This window comes from Enhydra lutris, unplaced genomic scaffold, assembly GCF_002288905.1.
Source record: "Enhydra lutris kenyoni isolate GAN:26980312 unplaced genomic scaffold, ASM228890v2 scaffoldscaffold117, whole genome shotgun sequence".
Classification (NCBI taxonomy): Eukaryota; Metazoa; Chordata; class Mammalia; order Carnivora; family Mustelidae; genus Enhydra; species Enhydra lutris.
In genome coordinates, this window is record NW_019154201.1 from 746939 (window position 1) to 772534 (window position 25596).

Consider the following 25596-nt stretch of genomic DNA (forward strand, 5'->3'; position numbering starts at 1 on the left):
AAGAAGAAGAACACTTTTTTCTTGTAAATCACTAAGATGTTTGTGAACCGAGGGAGACCCACGTCTCGCAGAACTTTAATCGCTGTAAATGAACCACTTGTTTTCCCTTCCCTTAGCTTTAGAGCAGCCAGGAGTGCCTGAGGAATGTTCCGGAGAACCCACCTGGGGGTGTCAGCTTGAGCTTTGTCCCCAGCTTGCCTTCTGCTCCCTTGTCAGTCACCAGGAAGAAACTTGGCCAAATCATATTAAAATAGGGCTGCCATTAAGGAAAGTAAACATTGTTACACACAAAGGGATTGTCTTCACTATTCATTCAGTGTTGTAAGATTCTAAGAACTTTCGCAACAAAAAGCCAGGAATCGACTTTATTCACATGTATACGTCTTTATCTTTCACAAAGTTGTAAATGATCTCAGGACAAATTGTGTTTATTTTTTCTCTTTTTCTTCAGTTATACAATAAAACGAAACAGCTAGGCTCTTACTTACAGTCTTACCAATCACTTAGAATTTTGAAAGCTCCTATTGCTGCTGCTTGTGTCCACTGTCTGCTCTGCACCGTGGGCCTCGCTCTACTCCTTGACGAGCATCTTTGGGAGCCTGGGTGTCGGTGGTGCAGGTAACTGTATGTCATTTCAGGGGTCAGTGACTTTCAGAGATGTGGCCATTGACTTCTCCCAGGAGGAGTGGGAATGGCTCCAGCCTGCTCAGAGGGATCTGTACAGACATGTGATGTTGGAGAACTACAGCCACCTGGTCTCACTGGGTAAGTGTGTTCCTCTCAGAATTTGAACTTTGGGATGGCTTCGTGAATCTTGGTTTTCTGATTGAATATTCCCACGGGGCGGTGTGTTAGTTTTCTTTTTGTTTGTTTTTTACTTTTTTTTTTTTTAAGATTTTATTTATTTATTTGACAGAGAGAGAGAGATCACAAGTAGGCAGAGAGGCAGGCAGAGAGAGGGGGAAGCAGGCTCCCTGCTGAGCAGAGAGCCTGATGTGGTGCTTGATCCCAGGACCCTGGGATCATGACCTGAGCCGAAGGCAGAGGCTTAACCCACTGAGCCACCCAGACACCCCACTTTTTTTTTTTTAAGCAATTTTTATTTATAAGTAATTTATACACCCAGTGTGGGGCTCGAACTTAAAACCCGAGATGCATGCTCTACTGCCTGAGACAGCTAGTCACCGGTTTTTTATTTTTCAAAATGGATTATAACCACCTGATCCTTAGACATCTCTCATATTTACATCTGGCGTTTCTTTTAATGTCCCTCTTCTAGGAACTCAAGGATTGATAATTGAATTTATTTCATTTTCCACAAATAGGTCTTAACATTTCTAAGCCATATGTTGTTTCCTTACTGGAGCAAGGGAGAGACCCCTGGCTGGAGAAAGGAGATGTGAGAAGAGATCTGTTTTTAGGTGAGTAAGTTAATAACAACCCAGCGAATCCGGGAGAAAGCAATACTTTTATATGTTGGTTGTAAAGTTTTCCCTTAAAGATACAAGACATATGGGGACTATGAAATCTTGTCCATATCCCCATGAGGAACCACTTTGCGTCCTCTTACCAGTCTATCTTCAGTTCTCTTATCCTTTCCCTGCTTTGTCACAGACAGATGTGTTCTTTCTTTCCATTGTGAGCTCTGTCTGGGCTCTAAGTTTCATTTCTTTTTGACGACTTCTCCCTTTCTTTCTTGAAACTGACCTATGTTTCTGTTGCCTAAATTAAAAGGTATATATTGTTTCTGTAAACTTTGTTCTGTTTAACCATCTTGGAAAGACTAATTCATTACTTTTTGGTCAGTTGATGGGTTTATTCATTCACTCACACATTCTCTTAATATTTATTTATTTATTTATTTACTTTTTAAAGATTTTATTTATTTATTTGTCAGAGAGACAGAGAGCACAAGCAGGCAGAGTGGGAGGTAGAGGCAGAGAGAGAAGCAGGCTCCCCACTGAGCAAGGAACCCGATGCAGGACTCGATCCCAGGACCCTGGGATCATGACCTGAGCCGAAGGCAGAGGCTTAACTGACTGAGCCACCCAGGCGTCCCTCTCTTATTTAGTTAAAAGACTTTCTCTTAGGTGCTACAAAGAGGAGAAAGTATAAAAGAGTGTAATAACTATCAAAGAAGTTATAGCCTAGTGAGATAAAATAGGTCTGGAAGTGACTACATTACATGTCCTCAAATTTGCAGTTCAGCAATAAGGAGAAAGGAATTCCAGTTGGTGTTTTAGGCCTATGTGATAATGTGCAGGGGTAGTAGTAATAGAAACGTAAAAGACAGGAAAAGGATCCGTTTTGGAGAAAAAATGATGAATTCATTTGAGATAAGCTTGGTGTAGGTAGAGGATGGTATTTCTAAGTGAGGATTTGCACTAAGCTGTTGGAATATATGGTAGGAAACAGTTCCAGTTAGAGATGTACATGTGGGAATCTTAGTATTAAGCAAAATTGAAGCCATCAGACTGAGATGTCACCTTGGGTTAATAACAAAATTCCGGTTGAAGCTCTTTAAAAATAAATGGCCATTCCCCCCCACCCCGGAAGATTCTGACACAGAAGATCTACGGAGCTTAAATTCTACATCGATGAAAAGTTGTGCAAGTTCTTCAGTTGATCCTGAAGCTTCTAATGGCGGTACGTGACCTGTCCCTGAGATAGCAGGAGGAATGCTTACACGGACAGAGAAGCAGCGGCTCGGAGAGCCTGATGAGGGACAGGAGCAGGTGCCATGGAAACAGCTGCAGCTGTGAGAGCCATGGTGGTAGTGACTGTCCTGTGCCGCAGAGACTTTCAGGAGGGCAGGAGAGAGCAGGTGTGGGTGGAAGTCGCGAACTGGAGCAGGTGCTGGGAGATTTCTCTTTTCCAGTAGGAGTTGAAGAACAGTGTCCTCTTATTAATCTTGTAAGAGCAATAAAACTGTTAGAACTATGTACAAGGGAAGTGAGGTAGAGGACAAAGGTAGAAAAGTTGTCTCTAATTCCACTACTTCATTTGTTCTTTCATTCATTCATTTATTCACTAATTTTTTTTTAAACACTTTTTTTTTTTTTAATTTATTTATTTGACAGAGAGATCACAAGTAGACAGAGAGGCAGGCAGAGAGAGAGGAGGGAAGCAGGCTCCCTGCTGAGCAGAGAGCCCGATGTGGGGCTCGATCCCAGGACCCTGAGATCATGACCTGAGCTGAAGGCAGAGGCCCTAACCTGCTGAGCCACCCAGGTGCCCCTATTCACTTATTTTTTAAGTGATCTCTTTGCCCAGCGTTGGGCTTGTACTCTTGAGGCCGAGACCAAGACTCACATGCGCTATGTACTGAACCAGCCTGGTGTCCCTCCACAACTTTAATACAGCTCTTCGAATTTTTATGTGTTCATTCTAGTAGCCCTCCTCACCCTTATTTTAACAGGAAGTAGGATTTGTTGGTGGGCATGAATAAGGAGGGGGCAATGCTAAGGTTCGCATGAGCACAGGGCCCATCGTTTGTCCAGGAGGCCACAGTTAGGGATGTGTTTGACCCTACAGACAGTTGCATTGAACTGCTTTTCAGCCATCGTGGCTTCAAATTTTTGTCCTTTAAAGCAAGTAAAGTCCCACTTCTTGGAGATGTGATCTTCCGGCAGCCCCAGGGAACTTGTCCCTGTGTCGGCCCTCCATCACTTGCTCTGCCCGTCGGTATGGATGGACATGATTTGGCCTATGTGGACCTTGGCCACTGTGCCCCAAGGTTTCCCAAGGGCACCCCACATACCTGTTTGGAGCCTGTATTGGGGGCAGCATGAGTTCAGATGTGTGTCCACCAGAACAAGCTGTGTCTAGGGTCCTGTAAGGCAACACATATAAGCAACAGGCCACGTACACTACTGAGCAGGCCACTGTTTGCCACCGTCACACACCAGACCCTCCATGGGGAGGCCGCACGGTTGGCTTTGTTGGCTGCAGTGCAGAAATTCTGTAGGAAGGTGACGTATCACACAGAAATAATGCATAAAACGTAAATGTGCAGCCTAACAAACGATTGGGAGGTACTGACGTAACCACCCCCCCGGTCGGGAAGCAGAACACTGCCGGGTGTCTGCGAGCGCTCTGTGTGATCCCAGAAGGCCCGGGACAGCCTTCTCCTTACTTTAATGGGAGTAACTTGCCCTGCTGGTTACTTGACAGACTGGTCAAGTGTGTGTGCTTCTCGTCACTACAGCTCAGCTGCGTGTGTCTGTGAACTGTGTGAAGTTCTGTGTATTTAAAGACGGGTCCACACTGTATGTACTGTGTTTCGCTTCTCAAAATTACTTCAGACTTACGCATTTTGCGTATGACTCCAGTAGTTTGTTTCATCGTGCAAGTCGGCACTCCCATTTCTTTCTTCTATTATCGAGGCCTTCGTGCGTTGTTTGCATTTTAGGGCTGTCGCAAGCCGTGTTGCCACTGTCCCCGCATCCTGGCACAGACTGGCCGGATTTCCTGTGGTCTGTGTCTGGGACTGGAATGCCGGGTCAGGGGACAGTGACCTCTTTCTTATCATTAGATTATGCCTCATCTGTGAGCTGCCTCTTGAAGGTTTTTGCTCATTTATGTATTGGATTCTCTGTCGTTTTCTTTTCTTTTCTTTTCTTTTTTTTTTTTTTTTTTAAGATTTTATTTATTTATTTGACACAGAGACAGAGAGAGATCACAAGTAGGCAGAAAGGCAGGCAGAGAGAGGGGGGGAAGCAGGCTTCCCCACTGAGCAGGGAGCCCGACGTGGGGCTTGATCCCGGGACCGCAGGAGCATGACCTGAGCTGAAGGCAGAGGCTTTAACCCACTGAGCCACCCAGGCCCCCCCCCATAAATGCCTTTTAAGTGTGTTTTATAGCTGGGTTGTCTTGTCCTACAGGATGATGAAATGTTTCTGTTTCTCTGTATGTCTTATAACTTGGATTTTAACCCATTGATTTTCACGTTTTAAGACTTTGGGTCTTGTTTAAGTTCTGTTGGAGACAATCATTGTTTAGGCCGGTTGTCAGTATGGGTAAGTTGAGGCCATCAGTTGTAACCTCTCTCCTGTGTACGTGGTTCTAGGACAGTCCTGGTTTTTTTTGTTTTGTTTTGTTTTTAAGATTTTATTTTATTTATTTGACAGACAGAGACCACAAGTAGGCAAAGAGGCAGGCAGAGAGAGGGAAGGAAGCAGGCTCCCCGCCGAGCAGAGAGCCCGATGAGGGGCTCAATCCCAGGACCCTGGGGTCATGGCCTGAGCCGAAGGCAGAGACCTAACCCACTGAGCCACCCCGGCGCCCTAGGACAGTCCTGTTTTTAAAGCCTCTGTAGGTCTCCAGTATTTGTCATGCATATGCACCTCCTGCTGGCCTTTCTGCACCTGGGCAGTGGGTTCCCCTGTGTTTCCGTTTTCAGTTTCTAGTGTGGTATATAGGGTCAGATCCATGCATGCACAACTCAGGGATGAGCTCAGGATTTCATATACGACTTCATGGGAGCACTTTCTTGAGCTCCCTCTCCTACCCTTTCTGGCTCTCAGGCCCCCTCTTTCAGGTCTTCCAGGTAAAAGGGAGACCTTTAGTTTCCCCTCTGCTCTGTACCTCCTGCTGTGTCTGCCTCTGCAGCCAAGTAACAAGGAGACAGAGTGAAAAAGAGGAAAATGGGTATTATTCCTGTGCTGCAGGGAACATAGACTTCTCTTTTCTTTTTTACAGAGATTTTATTTATTTGAGAGAGAGAGTGAGCAGGAGCTGGGGGAGGGGCAGAAGGAGAGTGAGAAAGGAGCCTGATGTGGGACTCCATCCCAGGATTCCAAGATGACGTCCTGAACCAAACGCGGACGCTTAACCAACTGAGCCGTCCAGGCGCCCCAAGATGAACAACTTTGAAGAGGAGGGAAGATTATATCAATTTGTGACTTTCCGAGTGTCGGATCTTTGTGGGTTACTTGACTCTATCAGTTCATTAGGCAGTTGAGTATCCGACGCAGGAGCTTAACAAAGAGATCACTGTGCTTCTCAAACTTTAGTCATTTGGAGAGGTTTTCTTCTTCTTGTTCTTTTTCTTTTTTTAGATTGATTTATTTTAGAGAGTGTGTTCACATAAACTGGGAGGGGGAGAGGGCAAGGGAGAGAAATCCTCAAGCAGACTCTCCACTGAGCACAGAGCCTGATGTGGGGCTCGATCCGAGGACTCTGGGATCATGACCTGAGCAGAAGGCAGACACTTAATGACTAAGCCACCCAGGCGCCCCTATTTCTTTTCTTTTCTTTTTAAACTTCTTCCTTTTTTTTTTTTTTTTTTTTAAGATTTTATTTGTCAGGGAGAGAGAGAGTACCAGGCAGTGAGGAGCAGAGGGGAAGGGAGAAGCAGCCTCTTCACTGAGCAGGGAGCCTGATGCGGGACTCCATCTCTAGAGCGTGGGATCGTGACCTGCGTGGAAGACAGATGCTTACCTGACTGAGCCACCTACGCACCCAACAGCTTTTTCTTTTTAGTGCTAAATAATATTCTGTTTTCTGGATGAACTGGAGTTTACTTTTGCATTCTCCTACTAAAGGGTGTGTGGTTGCTTCCAAGTTTGGGCATTTATAAAGAGAGCTGCTATAAACATCGGATTGCAGGCTTTTGTGTGAACCTAAATTTTGAGTTAGTTTGGGTAAATGTCAAAGAGTGCAGTTGTTGAATCATGTGGTAAGAGAATGTTTAGTTAGGAAACATCCAAACTGGACACCTGGGTGGCTCAGTCATTAAGTATCTGCCTTCGGCTCAGGTCATGATCCTGGGGTCCTGGGATCGAGCCCTGCATAGGGCTCCCTGCTTGGTGGGGAGCCTGCTTCTCCCTCTCCCACTCTCCCTGCCTGTGTTCCCTCTCTCCCTGTGTCTCTGTCAAATAAATAAATAAATAAAACCTTTAAAAAAAAACAAACCTGCCAGACTAATTTCCAAAGTGCTTCTACCAGTTTACATTCCTACCAGCAATGAATGATAATAGTCCCTATCGCTCCGTGTCCTTGCCAGCATTTGATGGTGTTAGTGGATTGGATTTTGGACATTGTAATAACTGTGTAGTGGCATCTCATTTTATTTATTTGGTTATTTATTTATTTTTAAATATTTATTTAATTGAAAGAGACCACAAATAGAGTGGCAGGCAGAGGGAGAGGAGGGAGCCTGATGTGGGGGTCGATCCCAGGACCCTGGGATCATGACCTGCATCAAAGGCAGCTGCTTAACTGACAGAGCCACCCAGGTGCCCTTCATTTTAATTTAGAATTTTCTCATGGCATGTGATGTTGAAGATCTTTCCATATTCTTGCCGTCTGTATATGTTCTTTGGTGATGTTGCTGTTCAGGTCTTTTGTCCATTTTTAAAGTATATTGTTCATTTTCTTATTGTTGAGTTTTAAGAGTTCTTTGTATATTTTTGATACCAAGTCTTAATAGACAGGTCTTCTGCACATATTTTTCTCCGTTTGTGACCTGTCTTCTCATTCTCTTGATGTTGGCTTTTGCAGAGCAGAGCTTTTTTACTTTAATAATGCCCAGTTTGTCAATTGTTTTCCTGGATCATGACTTTGGTTGTTGTATCTAAAAAGTCATTGTCATACCTAAGGTCATCTAGGTTCCCCCTATGTTATCTTCTAGGAGTTTTATATTTTTGTGCTTTAGGCTTAGATCTATGATCCATTTTGAGTTAATTTTAGTCAAGAGTATAAGGTCTGTGTCTAAATTCTTTTTTGGCATGTGGATGCATAGTTGTTCTAGGAGTGTTTGTTGAGAAGATGTCTTTGCTTCTTTGTGTTTTCTTTGTCGCCTTGTGAGAGATCAGTTGAGTGTAATTAGGCAGCTCCGTTCCTGAGCTCTCTGTTTGTTCTACTGATCCGATCGTCTCATCTTTCACCGGTACCGCACCGTCTTCATTACTGTCAGTTTACAGTAAGTCTTGAAGTCAGGTAGTGCCAGGCTTATGGCTTTGTTCTTTTCCTTTGGTATCCCATTAGGTATTGTAGGTCTTTTGCTTCTTGATATAAACTTTAAAATCACTTTGTTGAACTCTATAAAATTACTTTTTGGGATTTCATTGTATCTATAGATCAAGTTGGGAAGAACTGACATCTTGACAACATTGAATCCTCCTATGAATGTGGAATTTCTGTTTCTCCGTTTAGTTCTTTTCTTTTTTTTAATTTTATTTTATTTATCTATTTGAGAGGAAGAAATCACAAGTAGGCAGAGAGGCAGACAGAGAGGGAGAGGGGGAAGCAGGCTCCCTGCTGAGCAGAGAACCCAATGCGGGATTCGATCCCAGGACCCTGAGATCATGACCTGAGCCAAAAGCAGAGGCTCAACCCACTGAGCCACCCAGACACCCCTCTCCATTTAGTTCTTAACTTCGTATCTTTCAACAGAGTTTTGTAGTTTTCCTCGTATAAATCTGGTACATTTTGTTAGAATTCTACCTAAGTATTTAATTTTTTATATGTTAATGTAAACAGTAATGTCTCAGTTTCAGCCTTCCTTTGTTCATTGTTTGTATATGGGAAAAACTGACTTTTTTTTTTTTTTTAAGATTTTATTTATTTATTTGACAGACAGAGATCACAAGTAGGCAGAGAGGCAGGCAAAGAGGTGGGGGGGAGCGGGCTCTCTGCTGAGCAGAGAGCCCAATGCGGGGCCTGATCCCAGGACCCCGGGACCATGACCCGAGCTGCAGGCAGAGGCCCCAACCCACTGAGCCGCCAGGTGCCCCGAAAAACTGACTTTTATACATTAACTTTATATCCTACAATTTTGTTATAATTCCTTACTCCACTTTTTTGGTAAAATTTTTCAGATTCTTTGCATAGATAATAGAGTCATCTACCAAAAAAAGTTTTACTTCTTCCTTGCCAGTCTATATACCTTTTACTTTTCTTGTCTTATTGCATTAGCTAAGAACCGTTATAGCATTGAAAAGTAGTGCTGAGCTGCACCTGGGTGCCGCAGTTGGTTAAGCATCTCACTCTTGGTTTCAGCTCAAATCTGACCTGAGGGTTGTGAGATTGAGCCGTATGTCAGGCTCTGCACTCAGTGTGGGAGTCTGCTGGAATTTCTCTCCCTCTCCCTCTGCCCCTTCCCCCTGCACTTCCTTTCTCTCACTGAAATAAATAAATAGGTCTTTAAAAAAAAAAAAATGCTGTGAAGTAACATCCTTGCAGTGTTCTTGGTTTTAGCAGGAAAGCTTCAAATTTCTCACAATTAATAGGGTGTTAGCTATAGGTTTTTTGGTGTTCTTTGCAACTTGAGGAAATTCCACGCTATTCCTAGTTTGTTGAGTTTCTTCATGAATGGATGTTGGATCTTGCAAGCCGTATCTACTGGTAACACGTTGCCTTAGTTTTTGTCTCAGAATATCTTTTTTTCTCCTTCACCTTGAAGTGTAGTTTTTCGGGGTACACAATTCTAGGTTAGTGGGTTATTTCTCTCTGTACTACATTAAGTACTATCTCGATGGTCTTTTTTTTTTTTTTTTTTTTTAAAGATTTTATTTATTCATTTGACAGAGAGAAATCACAAGTAGGCAGAGAGGCAGGCAGAGAGAGAGGAGGAAGCAGGCTCCCCGCTGAGCAGAAAGCCCAACGCGGGGCTCGAACCCAGGACCCGGGATCATGACCTGAGCCAAAGGCAGCGGCCCAACCCACTGAGCCACCCAGGCGCCCCACTATCTCGATGGTCTTAAGTAACATTGGTGATAGAGAATTTTTTTTTTTCCCATAAGAAGAAAGTGAGTGCATCTGAGTTTTGCTTTGAGTATGTTAGCTGCAGATTTCTCATAGGAACCCTTCCTTACATTAAGGATGGATCCTTGTGGGTGCCTCGGTAGCTCAGTTGGTTAAGTGTGTGACTCTTGGTTTTGGCTCAGGTTGTGATCTCAGGGTTGTGAGATTGAGCCCCGCGTCAGGCTCTGTGCTTGGTGTGGAGTCTGCTTGAGATTTGCTCTTCCTCTTCCTCTGCCCCTCCCTCCACTCGCACACACCTTCTCTAAAACAAATAAATCATTAAAAGAAAAAAAAAGGGGGTGCCTGGGTGTGTTAGTTTTTAAACGTCTGCCTTCAGCTCAGGTCATGATCCCAGGGTGCTGGTGTTGCGCCCCACATCGGGCTCCTGCTCAGCGGGAAGCCTGCTTCTCCCTCTCCCACTCCCGCCGCCTGTGTTCCCTCTCTCGCTGTGTCTCTCTGTCAAATAAATAAATAAAATTAAAAAAAAAAAGAATCCTTGTATTTCTCTAGGCTTTTAATTAGTATAATAACTAAGTTATATCAGATCCATTTGACCTTTACCAAAGAGAGTATGGGCATGGAGGTGATAGGAGGGGGAGGTGACTTTAAGGAAATGAAGCGGGGTGAGAAATATATAATTAGCATTCTATTCATATTTGGAACCTGGTTTTCTTGGTTGTGCTTTTTATTCGGATTGGTCTGTGAAACCATATGGCTGGTAGTATATGAAATCTCTGCAGTTAACCCCAGTTCTTTTTCTTTTTCTTTTCTTTCTTTTCTTTTCTTTTTTTTAAGATTTTATTTATTTATTTGACAGAGAGAGTGAGAGACACAAGCAGGCAGAGCAGCAGAGGGAGAGGGAGAAGCAGGCTTCCCACTGAGCAGGGAGCCCGATGTGGGGCTCGATCCCAGGACCCTGGGATCATGACCTGAGCCAAAGGCAGTCAGTCGCTCAACCAACTGAGCCCCCCAGGCTCCCCAGTTACTTTTTCTAATACCATTAAGTATCTATGCTCCCCTCATATATCTTGCTGTATTTCTGTTCCCAACTAATTTCTGCAGTGAAGTCTTTCTAGATGAGCTTATCTTGTTTTTTTATACCATTGTTTTCTTCTGTGTCCTCTTTATCTTCCTATTTATGTTCTCTGCTCATGAAAAGAATTCTTGCGTTTATATCTCCAGGGCTCTTACTGATTTGCTCCGTAGATATGGAATTGGTTTATGGAAGAGCCAGGAAAATAATTTAAGATTTACCTCTATTGAGACCATTTTCTTCACTATTGTTTTACTGCCTCCCCACCTTTATCTTTCATGTTAACGTGCCTACCATGTAGGTATAGTTCTTGGTGCTTTGTTCATATACCTATTAAAGAAATAGGTCGGGGCGCCTGGGTGGCTCAGTGGGTTAAAGCCTCTGCCTTCGGCTCAGGTTATGACCCCAGGGTCCTGGGATCGAGCCCCGCATTGGGCTCTCTGCTCAGCAAGGAGCCTGCTTCCTCCTCCCCTCTCTGCCTGCCTCTCTGCCTGCTTGTGATCTCTGTCTGTCAAATAAATAAATAAAATAAAATCTTTTTTTAAAAAATCCACCTGTTGCTAATGTTTTGCCCCATTCATTTTACCATTTGGTATATAATTTTTTTTCCCTGACAGATCGGACAGTAAATTGCATACATCATGGCCTTTTACCTCCACATATTCCTAGGAATTAGGATATGAGTGAATATATTTTTAAAAAATTCTTCATGCTTGTTGTACTGTTTTGTTCCTCTGGAGAAGATCAGGGCCGATGTTTGACTGTTAAAGGCATCTCATAGGGCACGTGGGTGGCTCAGTGGGTTAGTGTACAACTCTTGGTTTTGGCTCAGGTCATGGTCTCAGGATCATGAGATCAAGCCCTTTGTCAGGCTCCAAACTCAGCAGTGAGTTTGCTTCAGAGTCTCTCCCTCTGCCCGTCCTGCTTGTGGACTCTCACTCTTTCTAATAAATATACCTTAAAAAAACATTTAATGGAAAGACACTGTTACAACAAAGTTGAGCTTCAGTTATCACTTCGCCAAGTAGAGTACGAGTGAGGATCAGAGACAGTCATTTCCTTTTACTTATTTATTTAAAGTAAGTCACTGTCAGATGTTCCAAAGGCATTAAGTGAACAGTCTGATGTCTTTATGGGACCTGAGGAATATGTGTAGTTTATTAGCAGCATTATGAAATTGTCTTTTTCAAGTCCTTTTTGCCTCGAATAAAATTTAAGTAGAGCTGAGAAAGACGAAAACACATCCTTCCCAAGTATTTATCTTCCTGATAGTATTTTTGGTAGTATTTTTGGTAAGATTTTATTTATTTATTTGTCCGAGAGAGAAGACAAGCAAGAGTGAGCAAGCACAAGCGGGGGGTGGGGGGTCAGAGGGAGAGGCAGACTCCCCACTGAGCAGAGAGCCCGACATGGGGCTCAATCCCAGGAGCATGACCTGAGCTGAAGGCAGATGCTTCACTGACTGAGCTACCCAGATATTCCCTGTCCTGTTTCATCTCTCTTCTGATGTCTTCTGAATTTCCGGGCATACTGCTCAGATTTCAGTCTATGTGAGAGCTTTGAAAGCCATAGAGTGTTGAGGTGTGTGTGTATGTTTTAATCCCTCATTGAAGAAGTGGAGTGGCTTTACTCAGTATAGAAAAAAAAAATTGTTGTTTTATTTTCAGAGTCAAAGGGTGAGATCAAAGAGTTTTCTCCAAATGTCATATATGAAGATGGCCCGTCCCAGTATTTGGTAGTGGAAAGAATCCTAAACCAAGACCCTGAATATTCCAGTTTTAAAGGAGGCTGGAAATGTGAGGAGGGCACTCAGATGCAAGGAAATCAGGGATGTATCCGGCAAGTGTCAGCCTCTCATCAAGGAGCACTGTCGCAGCGCATGAGTATCAGTACCGGGGAGAGGCCCTATGGATGTCATGAATGTGGAAAAACCTTCAGTCGGCGCTTTTCCCTTGTGTTACACCAGAGAACTCATACTGGAGAGAAACCATACATATGTTCAGAATGTGGCAAAACCTTTAGCCAGATCTCCAACCTTGTGAAACATCAGATGATACATACTGGAAAGAAACCCCACGAGTGTAAGGACTGTAACAAAACATTCAGTTACCTCTCATTCCTTATTGAACACCGGAGAACACATACTGGGGAGAAACCTTACGAATGTACGGAATGTGGAAAGGCCTTTAGCCGTGCCTCAAACCTCACACGACATCAGAGAATTCATATAGGAAAGAAACAGTATATTTGTAGGAAATGTGGGAAAGCCTTTAGCAGTGGCTCAGAACTTATTCGCCACCAGATCACACATACGGGAGAGAAGCCTTACGAATGCATTGAATGTGGGAAGGCGTTTCGCCGTTCCTCACACCTTACGCGGCATCAGAGCACTCATACTACCAAAACCCCCTATGAGTGTAATGAGTGTAGGAAAGCCTTCCGCTGCCACTCATTCCTTATTAAACACCAGAGAATTCATGCTGGAGAGAAGCTCTATGAGTGTGACGAATGTGGTAAGGTTTTCACGTGGCATGCATCCCTCATGCAACATATGAAAATTCATACTGGAGAAAAGCCGTATGCATGTACTGAGTGTGATAAAACCTTCAGTCGGAGCTTCTCCCTCATTCTGCATCAGATAACTCACACTGGGGAGAAACCCTATGTATGTAAGGTATGCAATAAGTCCTTCAGCTGGAGCTCAAACCTGGCCAAACATCAGAGAACACACAGCCTAGAGAACCCCTATGAGTATGAGAATTCATTCAGTTACCACTCATTCCTTACTGCGCACAACGGGATTCGCACTACAGAGAAAACCTAACAATGTACGGATTCAAAACAAAAGCAGAAACAGTTAATGCCTTACTTTGACTTCAGAGGATTCCTGGAAAGAAGCCTTAAGTGAATATGTTGAATGTGAAGAAGGTGGGTTATACTTGATTCAACATCCTGGAAAGTAGGAGCCCAGGAATGTGTTGGAAAGCCATGAGCACATTCTTTTTGTAACATCAGAAGATGAAATCAGTACTGAGAAGACTTATCTGGTACGATTCCCTCACTTGACATTTGTAAATTCCTACCAGGGAAGGACACATGGCCAATAAATGTGAGGAAGCTTTTATTGAGAAAGTGGCCCCAACTCTGCATCTGTCAGCCCAAACAGGACAGAGCGTGTGGGCAAGAGTCATTTTCCTTTTTCCCGGACATCAGAAAATTCATAATGAAGCAAAGTCATGCAAATGCAGCGATTTGGCGATGTTTTTGTGTACCATGCAATATTTACTAAGTCTGAAAATACTCTCAAGAGAAAAAGCAACCCTATAAATGAACTGAATAGAGGGTGACTTTCTGCTTTATTTCAGAACTGCAGAATTATACCGGGGAGAAACCTGTCATAAGGAGTTTGGCAAGATCTTGAGTTCTGAGAAGTCCTACTAGAGGGAGTTGGGGAGGTTTTTTTTGGGGCGTGGGTATTTTTGTTTTAAAGCAAACTCAGACAAGAAAGCTATGAATAAATATTTGGTTTTTAGTTAATTAATCTGGTACTTGCAGAGTTTTTTTCCATAGCATGTATCATTCTGAAAATGCAAATACCACAGCATTGACATCAGCAGTGAAGACTAGTGTGCATTGGTAGAAACGTACATGGTCACAGAAACATTTTTCATATCTTTTTTTTTTTTAAAGATTTTATTTATTTATTTGACAGAGAGAGATCACAAGTAGACAGGCAGGCAGAGAGAGAGAGGGAAGCAGGCTCCCCGCTGAGCAGAGAGCCCGATGCGGGACTCGATCCCAGGACCCTGAGATCATGACCTGAGCCGAAGGCAGCGGCTTAATCCACTGAGCCACCCAGGCGTCCACATTTTTCATATCTTAATGGCTTTAACTTTGAGATAGAGTTTAGATTTAAGGTTATGCTCACTCATGTTTATCCTTGAATGTAACTAGACCTGTCTTAGCTTGAAGTAAATGTACATGAGGTATGTTGCAGGAAATGCCAAGGTGGTTTTCCTCTTTTGATCCACTTATAGTGGGAACATTACTTTTGTAAGCACATATTTGTCAAAATAAACCAGATGATGTTTTTACTCTCCATGTACACCTTGCCCATTTTTTTAACGTCCCAGTTAAAGGTGTATCTTATCTTGGAAGCATCTGCCTCCTTTTAAGGACTGAGCTTGCATTTAGGATAGGTTATATGCAGTTTGGTACTTGAGTAAGTGCCTCATTTAAGTATATTTTAAGTATGGGTGAATCTTTCACCAAGTGAGAGGCTGGCAACCGTCTTTCATGCTGACTGTGATGTAACACATAGCCGTTCCCTGGTAATTTTCTCAACACCTCAGTCTCCGCCAGAACAGTTCCATTGTACACATCCTTCCTTTCCTATGGAGTAGTAGGCATTATGTAATATTCGGGGATATGGCCATAGACTTGTCTCACGAGAAATGGGGCTGATTGGACCCTGACCCAAAGAATTCATAAAGGAATATAATGATTTGGAACTATGGGATCCTCATCCGAGGTTACCATTCCTCCATTCAGAACATGAATTTACGCATCTTTGCTTTCTCTTTTAGGAAAAGGGTGTGGCTTTAACCTTCCTGCCTGAATTCCTACTCCAGGTTCTTGAGGAAATGAAGTAAAATTGGTAGAAGTGGGAAGTGGCTTGCATTCTTTCTTGAAGGCTCTGCCTCTCCCTGCCACTCCTGCTCTTTTGAGGGAGGGAAAGTGAGAGAGAGCATGAACAGGAGAGGGGCAGAGGAGAGGGAGAAGCAAGCTCCTTGCTGAGTGGAGAATCCCATGCCGGGCTCGATCCCAGGACCCTGAGATTGTGACCTGAGCTGAAGGCAGATGCTTAACCCACTGAGCTGCCCAGGCACCCCTGGCTTCTCTCCCTCTGTATTAAAAAGTTGGGTCTGGACCTAGGAAGAACCATAATCTTTTGAAGTATCTATTTTCTCCCTTTTGTAAGCAGGGCTCTGTATTTCTAAATCAAATGTGACCCTTACTGGAGCAAGGAGGAGTCAAAGAATGGTGGCAAGAGGGTGACAAGAGGCCTGTGATCAGGTCGGTGGGGGTGGTCAGGCAGGGAGTGCCAGTGCATGGAGTGGTCCAGCTTGCCACATGCCTTGAACCGTTTTCTCAAAAATAGTAAATTTCCTTTAAAATCGCCCTCATGAAACATCATTCTCAACTATGTAACTCATCCTAAAGCTAATTTGTGGTAAAGATACATCAGAAAATAACTATGCTTTTATGTATTTATTTGAGAGTTGTTTGAGAGAGAATGCATGTGCGCATGAGCCGGGGGAAGGGCAGAGGCAGCGAGAGTCTCGGGCAGATGCTCAGTGCTGGGATTGATTCCATGACCTGAGTGGAAATCAGAGTTTGGCCACTTAACTGATCCACCTAAGGGCCCGTGCTATTATTTTTAATTAAAGTAAATATTTATTTTTATACTTTAATTAAAATTTAATTTTTAATTAAATTTTATGTGGACTCCACATACATTTAATTTACACTTTAATTAAAATTTACTTTATTTTTTAAAAAGATTTTATTTATTTGAGAGAGAGACAGTGAGAAACAGCATGAGAGAGGAGGTCAGAGGGAGAAGCAGACTTCCCATGGAGCTGGGAGCCCGATGCGGAACTCGATCCTGGTACTCTGGGATCACGACCTAAGCCAAAGGCAGTTGCTTAACCAACTGAGCCACCCAGGTGCCCCTAAAATTTAACTTAATTAAAGTAAATTAAAGATCATTTCTAGATTATACAATAAGAGATATCAAGAGACTTGCTACTGAAAAAAGAAAATGAATAGCTTGTGGCCATTTTCATTATACAATATATTTGTCATATCAAGAAGGTGCTGGCAAGGTTCACATTTGCTTTCTTTCACTGAATTTTAGCACACAAATCTGTTTCATCTTTCCATATTTAACAATGATTTTTTTTAAATAAGCTGTAGTGCTTTATAGAGGTAGCAGAAAAGTAAAAAAAGTTGCCTGTTTTTTAAGATGAAATTTTTTTTTTAAGATTTTTTTTTTAAAATTTATTTATTTGACAGACAGATCACAAGTAGGCAGAGAGGCAGGCAGAGAGAGAGAGAGGAGGAAGCAGGATCCCTGCTGAGCAGAGAGCTCGATGCGGGGCCCGATCCCAGGATCCTGAGATCATGACCTGAGCCGAAGGCAGAGGCTTTAACCCACTGAACCACCCAGGCACCCCTAAGATGAAATTCTGTAACAATAGCCAGATACACTAAGATATAAAAGCAAACAGTAGTAGAAAGGCATGATGTTACATTTTAGAAGGTAATATTTCAGTTCCTATTTGTGTTGTTAAGACAAGAAACAGGTGATACATGGTGTGACCGTCTCTGTACGTGTGAAGGGGTAGGCATCCTGCTCGAACATTTTGAACTTTGTAGTATAAGCTGTTTCTATCTCAGGGCACCTGGGTGGCTCAGTCAGTTAAATGTCTGCCTTGGGCTCAGGTCGTGATTCCGGGGTCCCGGGATCTAGCCCCGCATCGGGCTTCCTGCTCAGTGGGGAGTCTGCTTCTCCCTCTACCCTCTGCTCATGCTCTCTCTCACTTGCTGTCTCTCTCTCAATAAAATCTTTAAAAAAAAAAAAAGATGTTTGTGTCTCAGACACAATTCTATTATGTCTGCATATTCAAGATGTGTAAAATTCGGTGAAATAAACTCAGGCATGGTTGCAACCATTATTTCAGTCAAGGCTGTTACCAGACTTTCATTCTTCTGTCATTTTTTAAGTTATCCATACGTTGTAAAAGCATCATACTCCCAATGAAGAGGTCTTTCCTCAGTGGAACATATAACACATGATGTCTTTTCTGGAATATGACTCCATATATTATTTCTGTGTGAAGCCTTGTTTAATTGAGTTGACCTTCAGGATAATTATCTTGTACACAGTCCCTCGGAGTGTACAGCTGAATGGCTCTCCACATCTGGCACACTGACGTGCAGTTGTCATGCAGACGTGCCTGTCTCATGGCTGCGGCAGTTTTTACTGGTCTCTCCTCAAGCGAGTGCAAGTTAGCATGAGCTTGGGTTTAACGGCACTTATAATGTCTTCAAAAAGTCTACTTCCAAATAGCATGCAGAATTGTGGCAAGCAACCACATAGATACAAAAATCCTGTTTTTAAAGGCATCGTTGAGCTGTGGAAACAATGATGACTAGATGAGCCAAAATTCCAGAGAGAAATCACAAGAGTTTTTGTGGTCAGTTGAAGCTGAAATGGCAGGACAGCAACTTGAGAATCTTCAGATATATCGCTGGTTCCCTCCCCTGGGACATTTGCTGAATTTAGGGCTGTGCAGGAGGGCTGGGGAGCCAGAATAAAAGCTTCCAAAAGAGTGAAGTATCCGCAGTGTCTTTGGAGCTTAGGAGTGAAAAGCCCACTAGAGAGGGTGGCCGCCCAAGATATATGGCCAGTCTCCCCCCACACTATCAAAATTTGAAGCTGCGTGGGCTGGGAGGTTAGGGAGATTAGGACCTGCCAAACCCTCCAACTTAAAAGCTTCAGCAGAGTCCTACCCAAAACACAGAGGCTAAACAAGGGTAAACTGAGGCTTATTAAAAATGCAGTGGAGATCTGACCCAGCTCAATCTTACTGGACTGAGGTGATTAGCCTCTCAAACGAGCAGAGGAAAGGAGAAACTCTGGTAGAAGGTAACAGAACCTGGAGCCCCTGTGGTTCTTTTAAACATAAAGTCTGTGCCCCCTCAAAATACACACACACACACACACACACACACACACACACCCCATTACTAGGCATGTTATGAACAAGATACAGATAAACTTCATTTTATTGTGATTTGCAGATACTGCCTTTTTCTTTTAATTGAACGTTTGTGGCAACCCTGTGCTGAACAAGTGTATCTGTGCCATTTTCCCAATAGTATTTGCTCATTTTATGTCTCTATCACATTTTGGGAATTTTCGCATAATCCTATCTTTTTTGCATTATATTGAACTGCTGCCATCTAGTGATAAAATTTTAACAGATGAGGAGTTGCTTCTTATGGTTGAACAAAGAAGTGGTTTCCTGAGATGGAATCTGCTCTTGGTGAAGATGCTGTGAAGGCTGTTGAGTGACAAAGAACTTAAAATATTACATAAACTTGGTAAAGCGGTGGGACGACTTGAGCGCATTGACTCCTAAATTTGAAAGAAATTCTGTGGGTAAAATGTTATCAAACAGCATCATACTGAAAATTAATTAATGGATTAAACTTTATTAAGAAAATGCCACAGCCACCCCAACCTTCACCAAAGACCAGGCTGATCCGTCAGCGGCCGTCAGCGGCGAGGCAATACCTTCCCCCAGCAAAAGGACGGACTTGGTGAAAGCCCTCGTGATGGTTAGCTTGCCTTTTTTTTCTTTTCTTTTTTCTTTCTTTCTTTCTTTCTTTTTTTTTTTTTTTTGCAAGAAAGTATTTAACTGAGGTATGTCCGTTTTTTGGGGAAATAACTGTATTATACACTTAATAGACTGCAGTAAAAGCATAACACTTACCTGCACGGGAAACCAAACTCCTCTGCCTTGCTCTGTGGCGGGATTTTGGCTCGACTGCAGTGTTCTGGAAACAAGCCTGCACTGTCTCTGAGGTGCGCCTGTGGGTAGTAAGAGACCAAACAGAGAGAGGTGCACCCAGAAGCGACCTAGATACCGGGGTTTTTAGACAAGGATTTTGATGTAAATATGGTTAGTACGTTAAAATACACAAGAAGATGGAAGAAAAAGAAAACTGGACAACTTCAACTAGTAATTAGAATCTAGGAAAAAAACAGTCAAATGGCTGGCTATTCTAGAATTGAAGACACAGTATCTGAAATTAAGAATTTCATAGTCAGACTTAACAGCAAATTGAACACAGAACAAAAAAGTAAGCTGGAAGGCAAATGAACAACAATACTGAGACGGGCAGAGAGAAATATGGCAAGGTCTGAGAGAAGACTCGGAGCTTTGCTGTTCTCATTAGAAAGCTTTTCTGTCCTGTCGCTCTTCGTCCTCCGTGGAGGACTACTTCATTTCCTTCAGATTTTGGCTTAAATGTCATCTCACGGAGATCTTTCTTGACTTCCTTATCTAACACAGGTTCCCTGCTTCTTATCCTATCATCTTGTTTTTTCCCCTCATATTTTGAATTTAGCTAGAAGTCAATTTAGAAGGGCTTTTTCTTAAGATTTTATTTACTTGAGAGAGGGGGAGAGAGTGGGTGAGCTAGTGAGCATGAACAGAGGGGAGGTGCAGAGGGAGAGGGAGAAGCAGACTCCATGCTGAACAGGGAGCCTGACATGGGACTCGATTTCAGGACCCGAGGACCATGACCTGAGGCGAACACAGAGGCTTAACTGACTGAGCCACCCAGGTGCCCCAAGTCTATTTCCTTTAAAAATATTTTATTTTTAGGTAATCTATACACCAACCATGGGGCTTGAACCCACAATTCTGAGATCAGGAGTCACATGCTCCACTGACTGAGCCAACCAGATGCCCCTAGATGAAGTCTAAAAAGAGCCCATGCCCCTTAGCAATATTTTTCAAATGTCCTTTTCAAAGAGTTTGCCTTTAAAACACTGGAGATAGAAAAAGTGGGGTGCTGTACTTGATCAAATGCTTTTCTGCATCTATTGATATGATCATATGGTTGTTATCCTTTCATTAATGTGAAATCACATGATCACATTTATTTGGGAATGTTGAACCACCCTTACAACCCAGGAAGAATCCCATCTTGATTGTGGTGAATAATTTTTTTTTTTAATGTACTGTTGTATCAATGTACTGCTAGTATTTTATTGAGAACTTTTGCATCCATGTTCATGATATTGGCCTGTAGTTTTTTGTTTGATTGTATGTTTGTTTGTTTTTTAGGTTGTTGTTTGTTTTTTGTTTTTAGTGGAGTCTTTAACTGGTTTTGGTATCAGAGTGATGCTGGCTTCACAGAATGAAGCTGAAGTTTTCTTTCCTTCAGAAAGTACCTGTTAAAAAATCAAACTGGACGTTATAGTTCTGGTACTCTGAGGACAGCTCCGTTAACTCAGATAAAAGTAAAGAAACAGGGTAATTGACACCAGCCCTCCTTCTCCTTTCCTTTGCCTGTGGAAGTGTCTTCTCAGAGCTAACAGCAATACTCTCAGTCGGTGCTCCAGAACCCTCCAACCCCCTCAGGAACTTTGTATTATTGACTGTCTCTCCTTGCACCCGCATATGTCATCTCTCCATAGCGGACACATTGCATAAAGGTTTACACATGTTCTAGTTCCTCATTCTTAAAAAAGCTTTATCCATTCATTTGAGAGAGAAGAGTCCCAAGCAGACTCCACACAAAGTGCTGAGCCCCACGTGGGGTTTGGGCTCATGACCCTGAGATCATGACCTGAGCTGAAACCAAGTCGGTCACTCAACCACCTGAGCCACTGAGGTGCCCCCAGTTTCTCATTGTTTTAAAAGTCTCTTGCCTTGACCAAATCTCTCTTGCTACTACCCTTTTCGAACTTGTCTATATTGTCTTTACTTACTTTATTGATTACTGAACTCATCCCAATGTACCATCCATCCTCAACATTATTATTTCCAACTAAGGTCAACAATATTCCTCATGCTGCTCTATGATATGTTCATTTTTAAAGACTTCATTGAATTTGACCTCGAAGTAGCATTTATTTTTTTTTTTTTTTAAAGATTTTATTTATTTATTTGACAGACAGAGATCACAAGCAGGCAGAGAGGCAGGCAGAGAGAGAGGGGGAAACAGGCTCCCCGCTGAGCAGAGAGCCCAGTGTGGGGCTCGATCCCAGGACCCTGAGATCATGACCTGAGCCGAAGGCAGCGGCTTAACCCACTGAGCCACCCAGGCGCCCCTAAGATTCCTTTTTTAAGCCAACCTTTAAGTACAGCAGGTCTTCGTGGTCAGTGGTAGACACTCTTTTTCCACCATCCATTTTCTCTCTGCAATCTTCGCCGCTTTCACAAGACCTACCGCAGTCTGTGGACTGACGTTGCTAAAGCTGCATGTCCATCCCAGACACCTCCTCAGCTGCACAACCGCAGTGTGTCAGCCAGTTATCTGGGTGCTTCACAACTCTATAAAGGGATCATGGCTAAAACTGCACCTGCTGCCTCTTTTTTCCATCATAGGTTCCTCCTTCTATGTTTTGTTTCTTAATAAATTAGAGCTGAGCTGGTCAGTATCTGTAAGACCAAGTAGCAAAATCTCAAGGGCTGCTTTCAGCAACAAAAACTGGTAACTTCCTCTCTCTGAAAACTCTGGATTTCCAGTACTCAAATATCGGGATTTCCCTGCTTCTCTGATCACTTGGCTTTGGTAACCTTGGATCCATCATTATTTCTAGCCTAAGCACAAGTGTTCTGTCAACATGCTTTCATTCCTCCCTTTTCTATGTTCCTATCCAAACACATGCATCCAACCTAAAATATTTACTCTGCATACCTCTCCCGTCTTTAAAAACAACAACAACAACAACAAGGTTACTGTGTGGACTGTAAGCATGTGCTTTTAACGTCAATAAGCTGATTTTTCTCACACAAAAATATCCAGGTAGAAGCAATACAGCTCTTTTTTTTTTTTAAAGATCTTATTTATTTATTTGACAGACAGAGATCACAAGTAGGCAGAGAGGCAGGCAGAGAGAGGGGGGGAAGCAAGATCCCCGCTGAGCAGAGAGCCCAATGCGGAGCTCGATCCCAGGACCTTGAGATCATGACCTGAGCTGAAGGCAGAGGCTTAACCCACTGAGCCACCCAGGCGCCCCACAAGCAGTACAGTTCTGGTACAGCTATCTAAGGAGTCGCTGAGGAACCAGGATCTCCTTCTTCACCTCCTTAGGCCATGGGTGTCATTCTTATGGTCACAGATGGCTCCTTCAGCTCTAGAAGTAGAAAACTCAAAGGGAAAAGAATGAGGAAGGCAGAAAGGTAAACCCCAAAAGGCAAAGAGAAAAAACCAGACAGGTCTGTTTCCAGTGATACTGTTTTTGATTAATCAGGAATGAGGATGATGGCTACAGTGGGGTTCAAGGAGACTGAGAGGACTTTTGTAACTGGACATATTGCTATTGTGAGCCCAAATAGGATTGTCAGTAGGGAAGGATGAGCTGGATGTCTGACTGCCTACTAATAACACCTGCCACAACAGGCCAGAAAGCTCCCAAGAATATACCAATAAAATAATATCATATACCCCAAATATTCTAAACGTGATGCAATTAATTTAGAAATCAATAACAATGAGGGTGTCTGGGTGGCTCAGCCAGTTGGGCATCTGACTCTTGATTTTGGCTTGGGCTGTGATCTTGGGGTTGTGCGGTCAAGACCTGCACTGGGCTCCACACTCAGTGGGGAGTCTGCTTGGGATTCTTTCTCTCCCTCTCTCCCTTGGCCCCTGTTCACTGTCTTTAAAATGAATTTTTAAAAAGATTTTTCTTATTTGACACAGAGAGAGATCACAAGTAGGCAGAGAGGCAGGCAGAGAGAGAGGGAAGCAGGCTCCCTGCTGAGCCGAGAGCCCGGTGCGGGACTCGAGCACAGGACCCTGAGACCATGACCTGAGCTGAAGGCAGAGGCTTAACCCACTGAACCACCCAGGTGCCCCTACAATGAATGTCTTTTTTAAAAAAGAAAATAACTGCAAACTTTTAACTATTTTGAGAACATAGAATTCTAATCAGCTATACGCTCATTAAGTCATAATACATCTTATACAACATTTAGAATTAAACATAGGCCAAAATGTGTTACATAGTTCAAGAGGTATTTAGAAGACTATAGTCTTAAATGCTTATTTTGGATGATAAAGCTTGAAATAATGAGTTGGAGTCCACCTCAAGACAATGAATAAATCAATCCCACATTCATAACATTTGTAGAGTTTCTCTTGCGGTGAAGAACTCCAACTGAAGGCTTCCCACATTGAATACATTCATAGGATTTTCCCCCAGTGTGAGTTCCCACATATCTCCTAAGGGAAGAAGAAACACTGAGGGTTTTCCTACATTCCTTACATTGAATGGGGTTTCTCTCCAGTATGAATTCTCACAAGTATTTTAAGGGATGAGAGACCACTAAAAACTTTCTCACAGTCATTGCATTTGTAGTGATTCTCTCCAGTGTGTATTTTCTTGTGAACTTTAAGGTGCGAGCTTGTAGTAAAGGCTTTTCCACAGTCACTGCAGTCATAGAGTTTCTCCCCAGTGTGTATTCTCTTGTGCACTATTAGGTAAGAACTTGTGCCAAAGGATTTTCCACAATGATTACACTCATAATGTTTCTCTCCAGTACGAGTTCCCACCTGAGCAAGAGGTGTTTTTTGACTAGAGCATTTCCCCATTGGTTACATTTATATGGCTTCTCACCAGTGTGAGTTCTTACATGTCTCCTTTGGGTTGAGGAATTGTTGAAGACTTTCTCACATTCTTTACATTCATATTGCTTTTCATCCATGCAACTTTTCTTGTGCAAAATAAGATTACAAGGTCTTCTGAAGGCTTTCCCACATTGATTACATTCATGACATTTCTCTCCATTAGGAGTTTGTTCCTATTGCCTATGGGATGGATGATGACAAAAATTCTTGCTTTTATTACATTCATAGGAATTCTCCATTATATGAAAATTATTATAAGTAGGAAGCATATTATTATGTTTGAAGTGTATACCATGCTTGAAGCTTGCATATTTTTGTGCTGTCTGAGTTTTTTCAAGATGTCACAGAGGTCTACATATTTATGACTTTCACACAGAGCTTCCCACTTACACAGATCCTCTTGTAATTATTTAGGATTGAATTATGTTTCAAATTCTCAAAATCTAGGTAACATTTATGGCAATGTTTACTGGTGGAAACTCTCTTTGAGAAAACAAGTTTTGATCCAAGTTTAGAGTTTTCCTCTAATTCATGATGGTCAAATAATCTAAGATGCTGTTTTCTTTTGGGTCACTTTCCTCAAATTTCGTCCTGGGATCTTGTGCTGTTTTCTGATCTTATGACATTCCTGGTCTTCACTTAATGTGGAGGACCAATTGTCCATTATGAATCTTATCATTTTCACTCCATTGGATGATTTTTCCCTAAAAATATTCTGCGTAGGAGTTGATTTTTTGGTTTTAAGTTGAATCTCCTAGTCTGTATAGGTATCTTGGAGAATAATCTTTTTCATAGTTCTTATCTCTTCTTGACCTGACAGGGAGATCACAATAAACTTCCATAACTGATATTCCAGTGAGGTAAGATTTATAGTTTTCCAACATCACATCTCTGTAAATTCTTCTCTGACCAGAATCAAGCATCATCCACTCCTCCTGGGTGAACTCCACAGCCACATCTTTAACAGTCACAGGTACCTGTAACCAGGTTGCTGGAAATTTGGCCACTACTCTTTTTCCCTCATTATCTCTCACGTATAAAGAGGCAGAATTCTGGGTTGGCAGAGCCCATATGAGGGGTAGGTCAGTGGCTGCCATCTTAAGAGTCTGAAAGTGATATCTGCCTGCACAATAGGGCACAGAGATCAGGATACTTCTTTTCTTGTTCCTCTGATCCAATCAAGCATGAATGCATTTCACTGGGTGTCCTCCCTGTAGCCAAAGAGGCAAGTTCAGGTAAAAGAAGAAACAGAACCCCATTGTTGGCAAGGAAAAAGAAGAATTGTAGACCCTCTCCACTACTCTCAGCAAGGTTTGGCCAGTTTAAAATCTTTACAGGGATTTGTAGTCACATACAATATTGTCATCCTTGGCCCCTTC

General features: G+C 42.7%; 2 protein-coding genes across 2 annotated transcripts; one reads left to right on the forward strand and one right to left on the reverse strand.

The window, feature by feature from the left end:
- Window positions 1-14278, forward strand: LOC111139771 (zinc finger protein 140). The gene is made up of 3 exons (XM_022492149.1): window positions 1-765; window positions 1326-1421; window positions 12448-14278. The coding sequence occupies exons 1-3, from the start codon at window positions 627-629 to the stop codon at window positions 13602-13604; spliced, it is 1392 nt and encodes a 463-aa protein (XP_022347857.1). The 5' UTR covers window positions 1-626; the 3' UTR covers window positions 13605-14278.
- A 9398-nt stretch (window positions 14279-23676) lies between these two features.
- LOC111139776 (zinc finger protein 891) lies at window positions 23677-25314 on the reverse strand. The gene is given in 6 exon segments (XM_022492160.1): window positions 23677-23859; window positions 23861-24180; window positions 24183-24585; window positions 24587-24788; window positions 24790-25086; window positions 25088-25314. Coding segments are annotated over 6 exon segments (1632 nt in total).
- Between the last annotated feature and the right edge of the window lie 282 nt (window positions 25315-25596).

Bases quoted from the DNA above. Each gene is read 5' to 3' on its own strand.
- LOC111139771 (XM_022492149.1), top strand. From the start codon at position 627: ATGTCATTTCAGGGGTCAGTGACTTTCAGAGATGTGGCCATTGACTTC. The intron at 766-1,325 runs GTAAGTGTGTTC...TTCCACAAATAG, and splicing joins CAGCCACCTGGTCTCACTGG to GTCTTAACATTTCTAAGCCA. The intron at 1,422-12,447 runs GTGAGTAAGTTA...TTTTATTTTCAG, and splicing joins GAGAAGAGATCTGTTTTTAG to AGTCAAAGGGTGAGATCAAA.